Raw genomic sequence first — 21,383 nt, forward strand, 5'->3', positions numbered from 1 at the left:
GTGAATCCCATATGGGGTCCCATACGTTGTCCGTGCCGTTTTCTCCATCAGATTAAATTCAGGACAGAACAGATGAGCGGCAGGTGTGGTTGTAGAGACGAATTCTTGCCCTGGCTCTCGGCCCCGGCTCCAGCTCCGACTCATGTATTTTTGACTGATCTAGCAGTAGCGTAACCCCTGCAAACATTTCATCAACCTGGGGGTTGACGGTAGGTCTAAGGGGCGACCTCTACCATGAAACGAGTTTAAAATAGGTCTAGGTTGCACCTCGACCACAAACCAACTAGAAGAAAAAATTAAACGTATACAACCAATCGGGTGAGAGCCCTTCTAACCAATCAGAGGCGAAAAGGGCGGGACCTTCTACTTCAAACCTGGCAGCAGAACACGACTGCAGAGAAGCAAGCACGGCACGTACCGAACAGTTTTTTCGGTAAGTTCGTTGACATAAAACATTAGAGACGGTTTATATGTGTTCATATCATAGACTGTAGGTTCATATGCAGCTTTCTGTGTTTTAAAAAGTGGCATTGACCGACCGTGCATTATGTGTTAACTGTCGAGAGGATTTCAAGCTAGCTGCTCACTCGGCTAACATGAAACGGGGCTCTTCAGTGTGCTTTCTGTCTAATATTCTGATATTTTTGGACTATTGGAGTTTAGAAATCCAGACATAAATCAGTGAAGCACTTATACAGACCAGCTGACATGGAGGTGTCCAGAAAATGCATTTTTTTCCCCAAGATAATTTGAAAATGTTAATTTATCTTCATAAAAAAACAGTGGTAGCCTAATCTATTGATTAGCTGTTAAAATGTTAATATTCAGTGGATTCTGTCGGGACGCCAAGTCACAGATGGGAACTCCAAGAATTTACTGGCTGAGGCCAAGACTTTCCCCACTGATGGAATTTTTGTGAATATAAAAATTTGACTCCCAATGCAATGCCTAATTGTCTGCTTTGTTAATCAACAATGCTTTTAATATTTAAAATCAGGTAATGTTTTTATTTTATCATTATCTGGGACTTTTTGGCCTATGTAAATATAACCAAAAAGCAATTTATGTCTGTTTCATGACTTAACATTCATGTGATGTATGTAGTATGTACGTAGGTGAATTAGATGGTAAAACGGTGTATAATTTCCCAAGATGTGTTTAAGAATTGTTAAGTAATATACTTCAAATGTTTTTCCAGCTTCACATGACAGAGTGAGGATCTCCACTCCAGGTGAAGGAGCCATTGATAGGAGGGAGAGGGGGCCAGAGGAGATCGTGATCGCCTACAAAGTGTTTTTCAACTGTGTTGGTGTTTACAAGGTGTTAACAGTCTTGGTCTCATTTTTTTTTAATGTTTATTGCACATACAGCTAAAAATAAAGAGACCACTGCTGCGATTAAAAATTGGGATTATTCCACCAATGTTGATTTCTAAACTCCTCCTACGTTTGAAAAGTAGTGTTGTGTTCTAAAATGAATATGAACCTGTTTTCTTTGCATTATACGTCTGAAAACACCAGAATTGTTTTGTCATTTTGACCTGTTGCCATTTTCTGCAAATACATGTTCTAAATGACAATATTTTTATTTCCAGTTTGGGAGAAATTTTGTCAGTAGGTTATAGAATGAAACAAAAGTGTTCATTTTACTCAAACACATAGCTATGAATAGTAAAACCAGAGGAACTGATCATTTTGAAGTGGTCTCTTAACTTTTTCCAGAGCTGTATGTGTAAGAATCATGTTGGTCTCATTGTTTTTTAGTTTTTCAAGTGTTCTGATTGTTTGTGTAATAAAACTTTAAAGAAATTGCACTTTTGTGTTGTCAAACTTATAATTTCCCCCCAAAGGTAGGTTCTGTTAATACAATGTATTTATATAAATGTGTTAATTTATAGCAAAAAATATTTATAATATCATTTATTATTCATTAAATGTATTATCTATATGTAAACACTGTAATTGTTTTTACAGTTAATCAGTCAATTTGAACAGATAACATTTCGACGTTGAACAAACGTTAAAACGACGTCGAGACCTAGACGCAGCCAGGGGCTTTAAAAGTAATGCTGAAATGCAGGTTGAAAAGACGTCAGATCGCAACGTCACCGTCTAATCTACCTGCATTTGTCAACCTCTTTTTAACTCCACTTCACTGCAGAAACAACATCTAAAACTCGACACATACAGCTGTAAAAATATATCAGAATGTAAATATTCTGATATATTTTTACAGCTGAAAATGATCCAGTGCACTGGATCATTTTTAGAAGGTGAATAATGCGCGTTTAGAAGACATCTGTGTTACAACGGGACGTTTGGAGACGTTGTTTACGACAGTTAAAAAGACGTCGAGGTTGCAACGCGACGTCGTTTCAATTTGCATTTCAGCATTACTTTTAGACCTCCTGGCGACGTGTACGTTTAGACGTCGTTTCAACGTTTATTAGACGTCGAAATGTTTGCAGGGACGATCGTAAAGTCTTTAGTTGCATGTTAGACATAGGCTTTGAAGAGATAATATAATTTAACGCGCGTGAAGTTGCCTTAAGTGAATAAACAGGTGAAACGTAAAAGTACCGTCATGTAATCCATTGATTTCAACTGTATTCATACCATTTATTTAATTTGTAACTGTAACAGACTAAGTTACTCATAATTTCGTATTCTAAATACGTAACACCGATGTTAAAAATAGTGGGGAAATGGAAGTTCTCCCATCAACAAACGTGAGTATTTCAGTGTTGGGATTTATTGGTTTTACTTTATTTGTGTTTATTTGTTCACAGGCTGTTTTAATTTGTTGTAAAGACCTTTCTAAAAATAAATAAATGTATTAATATTAACGTATCCTTGAATTCAGTAATATGGAGGATGGAAACTTGGTTGCATCTCTCCAAAACCCGCGAGGACTTGCCTTAATTTCTTAAAACAGTAAATAAACACGTGAAACATAAAAGTTTCGTCAAGTGATCCATTGATTTCAACAATGTAACTAACTGTTATCCCCTTGAAAGATTCATCGTTATATGGATGACTTGACCACGCGCTGTGGTACTTTTTAGGAAGTTTCGTATTTCATTCCATCAAATATATTCTGCACATCTGTCAGTTATAAAACATTGATATTCCCAGGATGCCTTTCAGTCCATGGTTTTATAATAAAGTGTATTTCCTCTTTGTTATACCTGACTTGAGCAGTAAACATCAATAATAAGTTGGAAACAGAAAGTAGCCTCAGTTCTGGTGTTTTTAAGAGACAGCCTTCAGAGAGACAAATAGAAACATTACTTACATTGGATTCCTCTAAATGTTGATCAAATGGACTGAGCAGAGATATGATTTAAATGCAGTACCGTTCAGCTAGAGCTACTACTTTCTATACTCACATTTCTTATATCAGACAACGTTCAGACTGATAATAACGCTGTAAGGGGAAATACCCTACACCACGTGACAGTGGTCTCTGTCAATCAGCTGATTTACAAGAAGTGTAGAGATGAGGGAGGTGCGTTCACAAGAAGGGTCCACCTAATATTTCCTCACCGTAGGATATGCAGCCAAGTTGCATATTGACGTTAAATCAAACTAATACATTTATCTGTTTTTAATTTATCTACAGGCGTCAACAAAGACACAATCACACACATCACTGTTAACTGAAATAGTTTCTTTACACCTCTACATACGGCATTACATACATTAATAACTCAGAACTTTTTATTTCTGAACTCAGAAAAAAGACAACATAACAACATAACCATTGTATTATCTGCTGCATTCACACATTAAGAAAGCATCGTATCAGGAGTTGCTTTGCTGTGGCTGCTCTACATTGTCCACACTTTGTGTATTAACAACAGGATCATATACAATGAAATAATGAAGCAGTGAGTTTCATTGTCTGAAGCTGTGAGAAGATGATCTATTGTGTCTACACCGACAAAAGTGAAAAAGACTTTCACTGATAGGATTAAACAAACTGGTCATCTGTACGAGCATATTGATTAAAATGTGCAGGTAGGTTATGACTAAGATACCATATTTATTTACTAAGAACTAATGTGAAACCTGCAGTTTTAAATAGACAACATCACACTGAGGTGTTGAAACCCAGAGCCTTTTTAAACACATTCTGAGCATCTTCAGCAAGCATGTTGAGGATATGATTCAGAATCTTGTAGGTTGTGATAAAGGTGTCAGTGAGTACAGATTTCTTCACCATCAAAAGGCACTTAGAAACTGGGGGAAACTGACAGAAAGAGGTCTGGTAGACCCAAAGCCACAACAAAATCAGAGGACAAATTGGATAGGCAGCTCACAGGAAAACAGTTTCAAGCTCAGCTTAACAGTGGTGGTAGTAATCAAGTCTCAGTTTCAGCTGTGAAGAGAAAACTTTGAGTTGTAGGTTTGGCAGGAAGAGTTGTAGCTCAGAGATCAGAATAAGAAAAGAGGCTTGCCTGGGCCACGAAGCACCGCCAATGGACTACTAAAGACTGGAGGAAGACATTATGGACTGATGAATCAAAACTTCCTCGGCATGATTTTTTAATTTTTTAAATGTATGAATGCACCCTGCTTCAGTATTTCCCACATGAGTTTGTGAGACACCGGCAGGAATACTGCCTTGATAAAAGGATGTTATCCCAACTACTAAAAACTATTTATACAGTATATGAAATGTCTGCACATAAAACAAGATCCTGCGTTTTGTATCAGTCCGTCTTTAAATTACAGTAACAACACAGATGTTGGATTTAGTAACAAACAGTAGCAGCCTATAGGAATACTAAACATAAACTGTTGAGACACGGCATTCTATGGATAATTTGATGTAAAGATTAAAGTCTCAGCGAATAAATCCACACTGTAAAAAACATTTGTAGAATTTACGGTGAAATACTGGCAGCTGTGGTTGCCAGAAATTCACCGTCAAAATTGCGATGACAATGTAGAGGACATTACGGTATGCCATTTTGGCAACCGTAAATTTTGCAGTCCATAACTGTTATTTATTTATGGTAGTTTGCTGCAATAATAACAGTTATAACATAAACTTGTTTATTGTAATTTCCTGTCAAAGGAACGGTCTGTTTCCGCGATAAACATGGTAAAAACTGTATAATATAGTATGGTATTTTAGCGTAGCTAGTTCAAATTTACAGTGAAACACTGGCAGCCGTGGTTGCCAGAAATTCACCGTCAAAATTACAGTGGCAATGTAGAGGACATTACGGTATCCTGATTTAGCAACTGTAAATTTAACAGCACAAAACTGTTATGTATTTATGGTATTTTGCTGGAAAAATAGTAGTTATAACATAAACCTGATGCTGACAATTTTCTGTAAAAGTAGAAGTCAGAAGTCTATCTCAGGAATAAACACAGCACAATCTGCATGATATATCACAGTATTTTATGGCAGCTGCGGTTGACAGACTTTCATTGTAAAAAAATACAGTACAGCACATGAGGAATTACAGTTGGTTGGCACAGATATTACAATCAGCAACAGCCTAAAACCCCATAGTGATTATAAACTAAATAACAAGTAAAGCCCATTGTACAGGCTATCATCAATAAACCTGAAGAAAGTGTTTTTTGCATTTACCACTCTGAAAAACAGATCGAACCAATCCAGCTTATCCAGTGTACTCACAAAGCAGCATATGTCCATATGACAGATAGTCCATGAATAAACATGAAAAAATAAGCTACTTGACCTGGATTGATCCTGAGTAATGCGTCACCGAGCCCATACTTGACCAAAGATGGCACTGAACATGGGATAGTCTCACATGGATATGATGATGTTCAAGAAGCTGGAACTCCAAGCATTCACCAGTCACCAGTTCTGATTGAAGAGTCACATGTTGTCCATCAGGTCTTCACTGTGGACACGGCACAGTCGTCCCTGCAGCCAGAAAACAGAAACAACGCAAGAGTTAGACTGATACAGTGTTTGAGCATGATGACTACACAGAGATAAAGTCAGCCTTCTGTTTTTGGTTTTACTTGGATCCAGTGAGCTACAGTTAGAACCAGCACTCCAGAATATAGTTCTGCATGTCACTTCTATAACATCAGGGTGGAAAGCAGAAATGGACATACTTTAGTAAGCCATCATCGGTGTTTGTTTCACCACTGTTGACTCTCCCAGCCTAAATACAGCATATACTAATCAATCACCATGCAACATAAATTGCCAATTATGAATGCAATAGCCTCCCTTATGCATCTTGTTTCATTGTTTCATACAATCAAAACAGAAAAATGCACCACTTAGAGATATAAGGAATTTGGGGAGGGTTAAAAAGTTTATTAAAAAACTGGACACCAGCCAAACCTGTCAGCTGTAGCACCACTTACCTCTAATTAGACTTTCTTGCTGCACACACACACAACATACAAAATCATTCTCTCCGTGTGTGTCTGTGTCCTATAAATTTAATGGTAATTTTTACAAATTAGACTAATCATTTTCTGTAGGTTTAATAACTGGTAAAACAATGTATTCTGTGCTAAAATACATCATCTAATCTGTATTTACAACATAGATTGATTCTGCATCTCTATTTACAGCTCATTAGTCCTTACGTGAACGTTTACTGTTGCTATGGCAACAAGAGACAGCCGACACTACATTTGGCTACCGAAAAACATCCCATAAAATCACAAATCGTCATATTAAGACAAAATCAACTACAACTGCCAACAGTTACACTCCTTTAAAACTCTGAGCTAATGTGTTGTTACCTGCCAGGTTGTCATAGTGACCATAGGCTGTCACCTGAATAGAACAACATGTCCTCGGCTCTGCCCTGCAAACATTTTGACGTCTAATAAACGTTGAAACAACGTCTAAACGTACACGTCGCCAGGAGGTCTAAAAGTAATGCTGAAATGCAAATTGAAACGACGTCGCGTTGCAACCTCGACGTCTTTTTAACGGTCGTAAACAACGTCTCCACAACGTCCCGTTGTAACACAGATGTCTTCTAAACGCGCATTATTCACCTTCTAAAAATGATCCAGTGCACTGGATCATTTTCAGCTGTAAAAATATATCAGAATATTTACATTCTGATATATTTTTACAGCTGTATGTGTCGAGTTTTAGATGTTGTTTCTGCAGTGAAGTGGAGTTAAAAAGAGGTTGACAAATGCAGGTAGATTAGACGGTGACGTTGCGATCTGACGTCTTTTCAACCTGCATTTCAGCATTACTTTTAAAGCCCCTGGCTGCGTCTAGGTCTCGACGTCGTTTTAACGTTTGTTCAACGTCGAAATGTTATCAGTTCAAATTGACTGACTAACTGTAAAAACAATTACAGTGTTTACATATAGATAATACATTTAATGAATAATAAGTGATATAAATATTTTTTGCTATAAATTAACACATTTATATAAATACAATGTATTAACAGAACCTACCTTGGAGGGAAATTATAAGTTTGATCAACACAAAAGTGCAATTTCTTTAAAGTTTTATTACACAAACATAATCAGAACACTTTTGAAAAACTAAAAAATAATGAGACCAACATGATTCTTACACATACAGCTCTGGAAAAAGTTAAGAGACCACTTCAAAATGATCAGTTCCTCTGGTTTTACTATTCATAGCTATGTGTTTGAGTAAAATGAACACTTTTGTTTCATTCTATAACCTACTGACAAAATTTCTCCCAAATTGGAAATAAAAATATTGTCATTTAGAACATGTATTTGCAGAAAATGGCAACAGGTCAAAATGACAAAACAATTCTGGTGTTTTCAGACGTATAATGCAAAGAAAACAGGTTCATATTCATTTTAGAACACAACACTACTTTTCAAACTTAGGAGGAGTTTAGAAATCAACATTGGTGGAATAATCCCAATTTAATCACAGCAGTGGTCTCTTTATTTTTAGCTGTATGTGCAATAAACATAAAAACACCAACACAGTTGAAAAACACTTTGTAGGCGATCACGATCTCCTCTGGCCCCCTCTCCCTCCTATCAATGGCTTCTTCACCTGGAGTGGAGATCCTCACTCTGTCATGTGAAGCCAGATAAACATTTGAAGTATATTACTTAACAATTCTTAAACACATCTTGGAAAATTGTACACCGTTTTACCATCTAATTCACCTACGTACATACTACATACATCACATGAATGTTAAGTCATGAAACAGACATATATTGCTTTTTGGTTATATTTACATAGGCCAAAAAGTCCCAGATAATGATAAAATAAAAACATTACATGATTTTAAATAGAAGAAGCATTGTTGATTAACAAAGCAGACAATTAGGCATTGCATTGGGAGTCAAATTTTTATGTTCACAATCCACTGAATATTAACATTTTAACAGCTAATCAATAGATTAGGCTACCATTGTTTTTTTTTTTGTTTTTTTTTTTTTAAATGAAGATAAATTAACATTTTCACATTATCTTGGGGGAAAAAATGCATTTTCTGGACACCTCCACGTCAGCTCGTCTGTAGAAGTGCTTCACTGATTTATGTCTGGATTTCTAAACTCCAATACTCCATGAATATCAGAATATTAGACAGAAAGCACACTGAAGAGGCCTGTTTCATGTTAGCCGAGTGAGCAGCTAGCTTGAAATCCACTCGACAGTTAAACACATAACGCACGGTCGGTCAATGCCACTTTTTAAAACACAGAAAGTTGCAATATGAACCTACAGCCTATGATATGAACACATATAAACCGTCTCTAATGTTTTATGTCAACGAACTTACCGAAAACACTGTTCGGTACGTGCGGTGCTTGCTTCTCTGCAGTCGTGTTCCGCTGCCAGGTTTGAAGTAGAAGATCCCGCCCTTTTCGCCTCTGATTGGCTAGAAGGGCTCTCACCCGATTGGTTGTATAATTTAATTTTTTCATCTAGTTGGTTTGTGGTCGAGGTGCAACCTAGACCTATTTTAAACTCGTTTCACGCTAGAGGTCGCCCCTTAGACCTACCGTCAACCCCCAGGTTGATTAAATGTTTGCAGGGTGGAGTGACCCGTGAACTCCGACCCATAGTAGCGGGATATGATGTGTGCCCGTCTCACCAACAGTAGTCCAGAACCGCAAATGAAGGTCTATTTGTTTGCTCTTTGTCGTTTTATTCATGCTTTCGTCAAACACGATAACGTATGGCTTTTCACTAACGCTGCCCGCTAGGGTTGCCACCTTTCAGAAATGAAAATAAGGGACGCCCACCACGGCTCCTCGGGGCCATGACCACCACGGGCCGACTCCTGTGGGGCAGGGTGCCCGCAGCAGTGGTATGTTTTATTTTGTGCTGGTGTTTTTAGTAAAGGGGTGATCAAGAAAGCAATTAGTCATATTTAAAGCTTGAAATGCTTTATTAACAATAAACACATTCTTATGAAGTGCAGTTAATTAAATCTTAAATTAAATGTGTACCAATTAACTTTTTAACAACTTTATTTATTTGTTTATTTATTTATTAACTGTTAATCTATTAGTATTTGTTGTTTTAAGTGGCCATATATAATATTTATATTGGTTAATACTACTGTTATAGTACATCATGCAAGTAACATTTATACATACTATTGATGTATCTATTTCATTTATTATTAAAGTGCCAGACAGCCACAGACAGCACAGTCCCAGAGCAGGAACTCCAGGAGCATGAGGTGGACTTCACAGACAGCACAGTCCCAGAGCAGGAACTAAGAGTAGAACATGCATGCATTTAATATACTGCATTTCAGTTACGGGAATGTTTTAGCTTTCATGTGTTCAAATAACATTTCCTACAGCTATGAAGTATAGTATATGATAAGAGAATTCATCAAAAATGTTTGTTTTTTTTAAACATTATTTACAGGAGACTAGAATGGAGTAAGTCAGTGCAGGTGCAGAGTGGAGAGCATCACAGGAAGGTAGATTTTACTGTAGGTTGTAGCTATAGGCAGTTGAGTGGCCATGGCCAGAACACAGTTCCAGTTCCAGTGACTCAGGAAAAAAAAAAGAGTGGGATTGATTAATTGATTTTAAACATCCCCCTGCCTGTTCCTGTTGTACACAATGCTGTCTGACATGTTGACAAGGGCACCACACACATGCACAATTTTGTCGATGGTAGCAACATCTCTGTTCTCCATCTCATCCCGCAGGGACTTCACAAAGGCAACAGGAAGTGGGCCATCCAGGATGTGGAATCTGCGCTTCAGCACACCAATCACGCGTTCTGTAGAATACCAACAACTGTTTTTATAATATTTTTAAGAATCAAAGTTCACTTGATTACATTGATACTGTAGAGTTACTTGATGAATTTTCTATGTTGCTTTAATTGTCAAGTCTCAAACTGATCAAATAGTTTGCTTGTTTGTGGAATATAAATGCACTTGCCAATATGAATCCGAACGCTCGACTTGATCCTGGATTCTTCCACGTCCTTGCCCGGGAGTTGTTTCTTGCCTTTAGTGAAGGCTGGTGTTAGGAGACTGGCACCAAGCAAGGCAAAGTCATCCTTCAGGGTAAATCCTCGATCAGCCAAGATCTGAAACATGAAATGTTAGATATGTCTATTGCTTTAATGTTTGTTGGGAAACAGCAGTTTACAACATCTTTCCACAAGTAAAAAAAACATTTATGAACTATTAAGCAGTACAGGTGTACTACTATGAACTGTGTATGTAGGGCGCTATATATTACCTGGTCCCCAGGGAGGTGGTACATGGGTGAAATGAAGCCAGATTCCCTCACAATCTTGACGTCCGACGCTCTTCCACCCCAGGCTTTTGACAAGTAGGTGATGCTGCCAGCAGGACTACAAGATATCAAATATTTGGCCGTAGTCCACTTCTTATAGTTGGAGTATGACTTTGCCCTGTAGGAAAAACAAACAGAAAAAGGTTAGTAATCAAAAGCTGCCCTTGGAAAAACTGTTGCCTCTGGACACGACGAGATGAGGATGATAAGTAAGTTGGCCTTTGCACACTGCAGTCCATTGGCCAGGAGCCTATGACTGTATCTTAATTCAAGGGTTACATACTATCTAGGTTGTACTTTATCATTGGGTCGTCGAGACTCGGGGCCCAATGAAAAATACGACCTAGGTAGGATGTAACCCTGGGATTGAGACACAGCCTATATCTTTGTAACGTGAGGCAGCTTGATGTACAAGTACACCCCCTGGACGTGACTCTAGCATGATATAGCCAAGTAAGTATATGTTTTGTGTACATACCTTGCTTTAAGGGCCTTTGGGTGCTCAATTCTGATTTCAAAACAGTCAATGATTGAGGTGAGGCGAGGGAACTTGGCTCTTATCACTGGTGGTATAGCTTGAGAGATGCACTCCCTGTCTGGCCAGTGAATGAGGAAGCCAATCTTGGCGTATAGCAGATCCAGCCAGCGATGGAAGTTGTAGCACAATGTAGACTTTGGCTGGTCCAGTACCTGACTTAGTAATGTGAATGATGGGTTCTGGCGTAACTTCAGCAAGCACAGAAAAAGCTGCTCCTCCGTCGAAAGTCGATCGGTCTTGCGTGGAGTGATGAACTGAGCCAGGTACTTATGAAGTGTCTCGAACACTACCCAGCTAAGCCCAGTCATGGCCCTGCAGGCTGTGTCATTGCCTCGGATAGCATTGGCAGACAATCTGTCCTTGGACCAGTTGGCCTGGGCAGATTGTCTGGCTTCATCCCTCTCCTGCCTTGCCTCATCTCTCTCTCTCCTCAGATGGGCAACTTCTAAAGCAACTGCAACTTGCTGTGACAATGCTTCTTCACTGGAAACAGGAGTGGGGACACAGGGCTCAGGATTGGGAGGATCTGGAGTGGGGACACAGGGCTCAGGATTGGGAGGATCTGGAGTGGGGACACAGGGCTCAGGATTGGGAGGATCTGGAGTGGGGGCTTCAACTGGTGCACTCGTGGGATCTTCAGCTGGAGCATCAGTTTTTCTCCTTTTGCCGATCTTCTCAAACTCTCGTTTACGGGCATTTTTGAAGCGCCGTAACTTGACTGTGCCATCTGTCAAAATGCGTCGGTTTGGGAAAATAGATGGAACATAATCTGGATGCTCTCTGTTCTTCACATGGTATCCTGAAACCAGAAGGGTAAATGTAAGACAAATGCAGATAGTATATACTATAACTAGTACAGAAATAACAACATAGGTCTACTGCTTTAGTAATGGAAACAGTACACATGAAACCAATCAAAAACATTATGAAAAATTAAACACAAAGGCTGGAAGTATTTCACTTTGTGTGCACCTCTTTAATGCAATCATCCTCCATATGACTTTAACACAATCATTCCAGGCTGAAACTGAAATAGATCCGTTCATAGTGGACTGTGCAATTAAATAATTATGCACAACTAGGCTAAATCGTGTTTTGATGCTGAAAACTCAGTTTTTCAAGCAATGAATGTATAAAAATGAATGAAGATGAGGGCACCAAAACAATCTATTTTCATTCAAGTCACTTTTATTTTTATAGTGCATTTAACATGCAGAGTGCAACCATGATAGGTGTTGCAGGCTAATTAAGCCCACCACTCGGAGCTGAACTATAATAACTGTCTGTTGCCGGAAGAAAGCACTGAGAGCATAGGAAAGAGAGTTCAGTTTCCCCAAGATGGCGCCCGCCTGGATATGCGAGCCGGACGCGAACGGTACTGTGTTCCTTTTTTAATAAACTGCCCGTATACTTGCAAAGTTCTCAATGGACATCAACTGACTTTAGCTAGCATGACTGACTGACTTTAGCTACTAACCTGTAATGAAGTGTTTGCCGCAGACATAAACAAATTTAGACGCCGGGTCCCACAGCTTCCCATCGGGATTCACTCTTCGGATTGCCTGGAGCCACAAACCCCTTCTTTCCCCTTCCCTTTCTTTTTGTGGCAGCATGCTAAATCGCAAATTAGTATCTTTTTTGTTGTTCGAATAGCAAAAAACAACACAGCAGCTTTTAGGCATGGTGCCTGCTCATGGAAGTAGCCTGCTGTTCCGTCAACAGTATTAGCAAAGTGCCTACTTCCTTCACCTAAAAGAGGGCGTGGCCGTTCTGGGACTCAAGCTTGATTTAGGGTTCTGCGCCGATTTGTCTGCGAAGCTTCGGCGAACATGATCGCCGTCACTTGGCATTTATGCTTGTGCGTCGGTTTCTTTGCAGTGCGTGGTAATTTACAGCCACAACGCTAGGGGGCGCTGAGTCGCGAAATCTCCTGAATTCGTGCGTGGAGTGTTTCATTTCCGGTTCCGGCTTTTTTCTATGGTTGCGGCAGAGTGAACAGCACAGTGAACAATGGCGACTGAGCGAGAGAGGACACTTTTGGAGCTGGAGCTGATCGATATTGAAGAACAAATGCTTCTCGTGGAAATGCTTAAAACTAAACGAAAGAGAAGACGTGTGAGGAGGTGGTCTGTACGCGCCCTTGTATACAGAACGAACCGGAAAAGCTGAGAACCGGAAATGACGTAAAGCGGACCAATCACAGCCCTTGAGGTCTGCGTCGCATGTCCCTGCTGTCGGCGTCGTTTCGACGCGTAGTCAGGATTTTTTGGAGGTGCGCGTCAAGTGACGCAGACTCTCTGCGAAGGGGGTTCGCGGCGACGCAGACTCTCTGCGTACCGACGCAGACGATTTTTCGCACGAGCATAAATCAAGCATCAGCGTGTGACGTTTCGTTGTTCTCATCTATGTCAGTAAAGTTGGGAGGAGGAGCCGAATGACGTACCTGACGCACGCAAAATACCTGCGGGTCAGTTCTGATATAAAATATTATCTTGCCTGATACAGTTATGGGCCTTGAGTTTGACATGTGTGGTTTATGAATGATCATTTATTTAATATGTGTTTCAGGTTATTAGTTGTACTTACCTCAAGGTCTTGTTCGCTATCAGCAGTGTCCATCTCCTGAAATGCGAAATAAAATCATTATGATTAATTGCATTGTGTTTCATTATGGCATATATCACAGTGCACTGTTGCAGTCTCTGAACAAAAGTGTGCTGTACCTGCTCCGGCTCTGTATCTGGGACTGAGGTTCCCACCAGCTGAGGGTAGATGTGCTTGGCCCAGAAGCGACTGATGGTATCCACTGCCTTACTGAGGAACTCTTCATCTCTTTGGACCCGGAAGATGACCGTCTGCTTTGGCGTCCAGGTGATGAAGTCTGTGTAGGCTGTTTTACAAGTGTACATCTGCAGCTGCACCTGTAAAATATAAAAAGATACAACATAGCTTCCTCCCACTACCACCCCACAATCACTAAAATAAAATGAAATTAGAAGGGAGGTGTTATTGTATTACCTGGGTGTAATAGCTGTGGTTCTTCTTCAATGACCAGAGAGTTTCCAGGTGCCCTGTTTTGTCAGCGGGCCACTGATCCTGTGGAATATCTACCCACTTCAAGGGACACTTGGCCTCCACCCCTCCTTTTCCACAGCAATCGCAGGATATGTGTGCATCACAGCTGACCCCGATGTAAGGTTTGTCTTTGCAAACTCGGAATCCAGCCTTTTCAATCTTGAGGCTCTTGTGAGCTTTATACACGTCGTTTGATATGAGGATGGATGTTTCTTCTGGGACTGTGGTCATCAGGCCAAGGGTAAACTTATATGTCTCGATTGCGTCTTTTTCATGTTTCCTACCCCAAACAATGCCTGGACTGATCAGGCGGCTACGCACAGACCCTTTGTGTACGATGTCTCTGAGCAGTGCTTTGGACGGCTCCTCGAGGGGCGTTTTTAAGACCCGGTGCGCAGATGTCCCAGTCACCCTCCCGACTCTTTGCTGGTGCCAGGATGCACATTCGGCCTGGCCTTTGGTCTGCTCCTCTATTTCTTGCACTTGTTCATCAGTAAACCCTGAAAGATTCTCAAACCATGGCTTTGGTCTGTAGTCACCTGCAAAGCCATCAAATGTACTGAGACCTACTAGCATCTCTCCAGTGGCAAATAACATGCTAAGGAATTCCTGTTCATGGTGTTCTTTCGCTTTCGGAACTGGCCTCCTTTTTTCTCTGACGTTCCTCTTCCTTTTGGCATTGTCAGAATAGAACTTAATGTCTTTTATCATGGCTGCATCAACCTTCTTAGTGCAGACTGTGTTCCAGGTACAAGCAATGCTGGTCGGGGCCGTACTGGTGTATCCCAGGCGGACAGAGGCCTCCAACTTAAAAAGAAGTGCCGCAACATGCGAACAGCTTTCTCCAAGTCTAAAATCAAATAGGAAACAATAACGGCTATTTACTCTTTCATTAACAAAACTAGACACTAGAAACAAAACATGAGAAGATCACAGTGGGCCACTTTAACAGCCCCATTACTGTTGGTTGCCACCCAGGTGTTATGTGGCTTGTCCGTGACCCTCCAGGAAGGCTTGACTCTGGTCTTGAATACTGTTATGTCTCCCGGTGATGGCTTATAATGGAGCGCCACGTCCACCCAGCCACTGGTGAAAAACTTGTGGGCTTCCAGGCTCTTGTAATTTTTCATCAGCCCTGGTGTGTAAATCCCTACATGAAAAAACAATCAGTAAATACTGGGTAAGTTTGGGTACTGATGCGATCCTCCCACTCCTGCACGTTAGCTTACTGTTAGCTAGCGTTTGCTAATGTTAACCAGACAGTACGATGTGGATAGTATACTGGACTACCAAAGGGGCAAAACAAACAAAATGTGAAATATCCGATACTTACCGGGAGACTCAATAAGGTAGTTCCATATGTCCCCGTAGTCCACCTCTGGCCACTCCTTTGGGTTGTTCGCCCAGAGACCAGATTCCAGCGTGAAGGGACATCCGACATTGCCTATTAATTTAACTTTTTCTAAATATCGAGATCGGTCAGCACTTGGGAGAGAGTTTGTGTAATTGGTCTGCTGGCTGGCCATAGCATTAGATCTGTACAAATATTTATATATAAAATTTGGGTAACGTTCAAAAATTTAGTGCAGTGAATTTCTCGTAGACCACCATTCAACTATTTCCGGGTAGGTTTCACCTAAAAATGCCCGGATGTGTCAAGAGAGCGGAAAGTACCCGGATTGTTATTCTCATGTATAGAGAGCCGAAGTCCCGCCCCCTCTACTTCCGGGTTATGGGACCTATCTTTCGAAAAAATATGAACGGCAGTCTATGGCGAAAGATAAATTATTTTCTGGTCCCGATCGATTTGTGCCTTGGATTATACATATGTTGTTTTTCAGAATAAAAAATGATTTTACATGTCAAGAATGTCACAGTTTGTCGCAAGATAGTTAATTAAAACGCTATGGAAAATACGTAATTAAACGAACTACAAGTCCCGCATGCTGGCGCGTACAGAACCGACCAAAACTCCCTTCGTGTAACTACAGCTCTCGACATGACCCGATTTATAATGATTTTCACGTCGTTTGATGCTTCTGCCTTCGTCCTGGTAAAGCTCAACAAGGAGACAGCCATAGTTATCTAGTTACGTACATTGTTCGAGACGAGAGATGTAGTTCACTAAGCAATCTCATACAAAACCTAATATTGTTCAGCTTATTTCCGTCAAATAATTTATCTCTTGACGTGAAAAATTATCTTTTAAATTCACACACATCATATGTGAAATTCATGCCCATGCCACAATTCGATCGGGACCAAAAAATAATTATGATCTCTCCATAGACTGCCGTTCATATTTTTTCGAAAGATAGGTCCCATAACCCGGAAGTAGAGGGGCAGGACTTCGGCTCTCTATACTCGTCAGTCTCATGGTTGCCTTGGCAACCGCTCAGCATATTGGTACGGCAGCGCGGCGCTCTGGTATAAGTATTAGAGCACTATAAAATGCTAAAATATGTTAACGGAGATCCTGACACAGAGACGCAGTAACGCTGTACCAGTTAGCAGCGTTACTACTACGTCTTTGTGTAAGACGTACCAGTTACCAGACAGTTTGCACACACGGCTAACAGAAAACTTACTATAAATGACAACACCACTGCAGCTAAACACCAGTCTGTTAACATACATGCTAACATACAGACACACTGAAAGTGTCCGTTAGCCAAATAACAGCAACATGTACAACACGGTATTAGCATTAGCATGCTAACTTAGCCCGTGGCCCCAAACAACCAATCAAACCACAATAGTCTAATAAAGTCGGCTATGCCCATGAACTGAACATCTTCTGGCAAAATCATTGACCATTATTGTTAGATTTATTGTTGATGTGTGTGTGACAGACATGTGTTTTGGACATTTATGGAAATACGGAACAAATCGCATTTAATTGCCAATTAAGGGACGATTCCGTATTTTACGGGACGGGTGGCAACCCTACTGCCCGCTAGCTCCGACTTGATGAATGAAGATGCCATATTTGCAGTGCAGGGATTAGCCTGGCCCCGCTATGGCTAGCTGCCGCCGTGTACCGCTGTTGCTTTCCTCCTTTCATACGCAACTCGACGGCTTTGTGCCCCATGGACCCTAACGAAAAAATCTTTTTGCACAATTTGCACACATTGCGTCGTTCTTATTTTAAGCAGGCGCCAACCACCTCCTAAATAAATCCTCTTCCATCCATTTGTCCTTAAATTTGCACTTCCCCATCTTCGCATGTCTAACCGCTCACCTCCACCGCGTAATAGCGACAGCCAGGCAGCCCCAGCCCGACATCAGCGTCTGTCTGACGTACCGTAAAACGGCTATTAATCGCGGAGTCTCTCATTTACTACACGGTATTTTTTACTAAATTAATCAAAAAAATACAGCTAGTAGATGTTTTACGATTTACCACTGTGCTATCCCATCGGCATTAAATGCACCTTCTGGAAATTTATTACCTAGGCTACAGCAAACTTACTTTAAATTTAAGACCTTAATTACCCAATTTAAGACATTTTAAGACTTTTTAAGGACCCGCGGGAACCCTGGCCCTATCATCTCTTTTTTTCTTGGTTTGTTTTGTTTTGTATTTTTTTGTTTCTTTGTTTGCTGGGTGTGTTTTTGGTTTAGTGAGTATAAAGTAGAACTTGGAAACTGAAAAATAAAGTAAAAAAACAACAACGAACAAATAAACAAACATGACAGTGCATTCCATATCACATTTACCTTAGTCTCTTTTGCTCAAACTCAATATCAACTTATCACAATGATGCATGGTGTGACTGGCTTTCCAAATGTACATCTATTGCCAGACATGTTTCTTCCACGTAATGAAATAGGTTATCTTCTTTCTCATCAAAATAGCAGAGGAGAAGGAGTAAGGATGGTTTGTTGTGTTAATATGCTGCTTGGCTCACAACAATAAAAATATTTGAAATTAGTTAAGATAAGATAACATAAGATAAGACTTTATTCATGCCCGTGGGTAAATTAGGGCGTTACAGCGGCAGGAAACAGCGGCGAGATGCAGAAGATACAAAAAAATAGAATAAAAATAGAATACGGCCAACAAATATGTTATGTACAAAAAATATTTACATATTGCATCAAAGAGATTCACAGTGTCTGGTCTGAGTTGAAACAACCAATTTGGATTGAGGTGTTAGTTAGTTTTCCTCCTTCAATTTACATCTTAGTAAGAAGTCTGTGAAGGTTCTCAGTCATCCAGGTCATGGTATATCCAAAAAAGGTTCAAAAAAGGCAACTGGACTTGTAGAGTTTTTTGAGAAGACGTTTCACCACTCATCCGAGTAGCTTCTTCAGTTCTAGGAGACTGGTGGGAAGTCTGAGGTTTAAATAGGAACTCCTCCTGAAAAAACTTGCTTGTTATGCTAATAACCAGAAACTGGTGCAGCTAATTTCCATTAACGACTGGGGACTTACCTGTTGTTGAGGGGGGACTGTTTCAGGGGGGGCGGCCAAGGGATGGTTCGCCCAGGGCGTAAATCTAGCCAGGACTCTGAGGCGAAGGAGGCGGCTCTCCGGGAGAGCCTCTATGAGGGGCCATCTGGGACATTATTCAGAATTAGCTTGCTTATACACAAGTGAAACCAAAGTCATTCACACACTATAGTGAAACCTCGCACATACACATATGAAACCATTCACGCACTACAGTATAGTGAAACCTCGCACATACACATATGAAACCATTCACGCACTATAGTGAAACCTCGCACATACACATATGAAATGCTCTCACGCACTATAGTGAAACCTCGCACATACACATACACATATGAAATGCTCTCGCACTTCCTGCAGTCATAGTAGCCTACCGTAGTAGTGCAGTATAACAAAAAACAAAGCTTACAACGCTTGACGAGGCAATAACGTTAAATGGCTAAATTTAATTTGTTTGTAAAAGTGCTTGCCTGTAACACGGCAGCAAAAGTGCAGTAACCCGGCTGCTCAACAAAATAACCAGCATCTTTTTCGAAAACAGCCAACACAGCAGTAAAGGTGCAGTAACACGGCCATTTACTGTATCAAAATAACCAGCCTACTATACCAGAAAAGTCAGTTCTTAATCCTCGTGTCATCGTCTATGACATGACAGTGCGCCCCTGGTGACCGTTAGCTGTAAAAATCCATCCGCCATTGTATAAGCCGCAGGGTCCAAAGCAAGTGACAAAAGCAGCGGCTTATAGTCCGGAATTTACAGTATACATATATTGTTTTTCAGAATAAAAAATGATTTTACATGTCAAGAATATGTGTATGTGCGAGGTTTCACTATAGTGCGTGAATGGTTTCGTATGTGTATGTGTGAGGTTTCACTATAGTGCGTGAATGGTTTCATATGTGTATGTGCGAGGTTTCACTATAGTGTGTGAGAGCATTTCATATGTGTATGTGCGAGGTTTCACTATAGTGTATGAATGGTTTCATATGTGTATGTGCGAGGTTTCACTATAGTGTGTGAGAGCATTTCATATGTGTATGTGCGAGGTTTCACTATAGTGTGTGAGTGGTTTCATATGTGTATGTGCGAGGTTTCACTATAGTGTGTGAGAGCATTTCATATGTGTATGTGCGAGAGCATTTCATATGTGTATGTGTATGTGCGAGGTTTCACTATAGTGCGTGAGAGCATTTCATATGTGTATGTGCGAGGTTTCACTGTAGTGCGTGAATGGTTTCATATGTGTATGTGCGAGGTTTCACTATAGTGTGTGAATGACTTTGGTTTCACTTGTGTATATGCAAGCTAATTCTGAATAATGTCCCAGACGGCCCCTCATAAGCCTCTCCCTCTCTCTCGGGCTCGCTCTCGCTCAGTCTCTCTCTCATTCTGGCACTCACTCACCATCGCTGGCGCACGTCGCGACAACGCCGGCGTGCAGGTTTTGTCCATGTTTCTTTGTCTTTAAGCAGGTGGATTATTTTTTGATTATTTTAGTTTGGATTGTAGGTGACCGGTAGTCCTGTTTTCAGTTTTTATTCATGTTGTTTAGGTTTAGTTTAAACACTTGAATTTAGTTGGGATGAGATCGGGGTCCTACGGCCCTATGTGGGCTGGCCTCGTGTCCGAGTTCCTCTTTTGTTCTTTTTTGCCGACACCTACAGTCCTTTTTGGTTCTTTGAGTTTGTTTGTCCCCTGCTCTTGTTTTTGAATTTCAGTAAAACACACCTTTTTGTAGACCCTCCAATTGTTGTCTGGCGTCCTTTAGTTATGTGTCTATTGAGCCTTAGAGACCGTAACACACACATACACGTCAAAATGCTCTCACATTCACATGTCAAATGCTCTCACATATAGGCCTACATGTCAAAACGATCTCACATATACACCAAGGTTATAATAGTTTTGGATTTTTCATTTACTTTTTTCCCTCCAATTCAGTTAGTTTTAATTCGTTTTTAGTGTGGGGAGTTTTTATATTTCCAAAAATGCTTAGTTTTAGTTTAGTTTTAGTTTTTTCATACTTTGGGTTATTTGTCAGGTGCAGGATTCAAAAATGAGGGTGAGTTAATAATGACTGACTTTTTATTTTTGGGTGAACTATTCCTTTAATCCTTCTCTTTTGGGGGGCGGTGGCGGCGGACTCACAGAGGCTAGCTTGTTTTGGTACTTGACATTAGCTGCCTTGTGCGAGCTTCTTAAACGGACTTTGAGATTCGTGGAGTGTCTCCCCTTGGGAAGCAAGCCACATATTTTGTCACAGTCTGTTTCCACTACGAGACAATTGCTTTTATCTTTCACGTCGTCATATTCAGAAAAGTCCCATACATGACTTTGCCGCTTTCTCCCAGCTTGGTGCTTGCAACCATATACATATATACATATATATACTAATACATATAACCCATATATGTATATATGTCTATGCTTGCAACCGCCACGGTGCAGCCAGGTGACGTCACGGACCGTAAGGTGCAGTAAAGTGCCGCTGCTGCTGCTGCCAGCTGGCGTAAAGCTGCCAGAGCGGAATAAATCGATCATATGAATCCAACCAATT

General features: G+C 40.5%; 1 protein-coding gene across 1 annotated transcript; it reads right to left on the bottom strand.

Annotated features, from left to right (window-relative positions):
- Window positions 1-5,865: 5,865 nt before the first annotated feature.
- LOC311505137 (uncharacterized protein) lies at window positions 5,866-11,837 on the bottom strand (the record flags this gene model as incomplete). The annotated part of the gene is made up of 5 exons (XM_084568543.1): window positions 11,233-11,837; window positions 10,698-10,872; window positions 10,365-10,542; window positions 10,100-10,227; window positions 5,866-5,913 (listed from the first exon to the last, which is right to left on the bottom strand). The coding sequence occupies exons 1-5, from the start codon at window positions 11,598-11,600 to the stop codon at window positions 5,866-5,868; spliced, it is 897 nt and encodes a 298-aa protein (XP_084424669.1). The 5' UTR covers window positions 11,601-11,837.
- Between the last annotated feature and the right edge of the window lie 9,546 nt (window positions 11,838-21,383).

The sequence above is a fragment of the Chelon labrosus genome (assembly GCF_963514085.1).
Source record: "Chelon labrosus genome assembly, chromosome: 20".
NCBI lineage: Eukaryota > Metazoa > Chordata > Actinopteri > Mugiliformes > Mugilidae > Chelon > Chelon labrosus.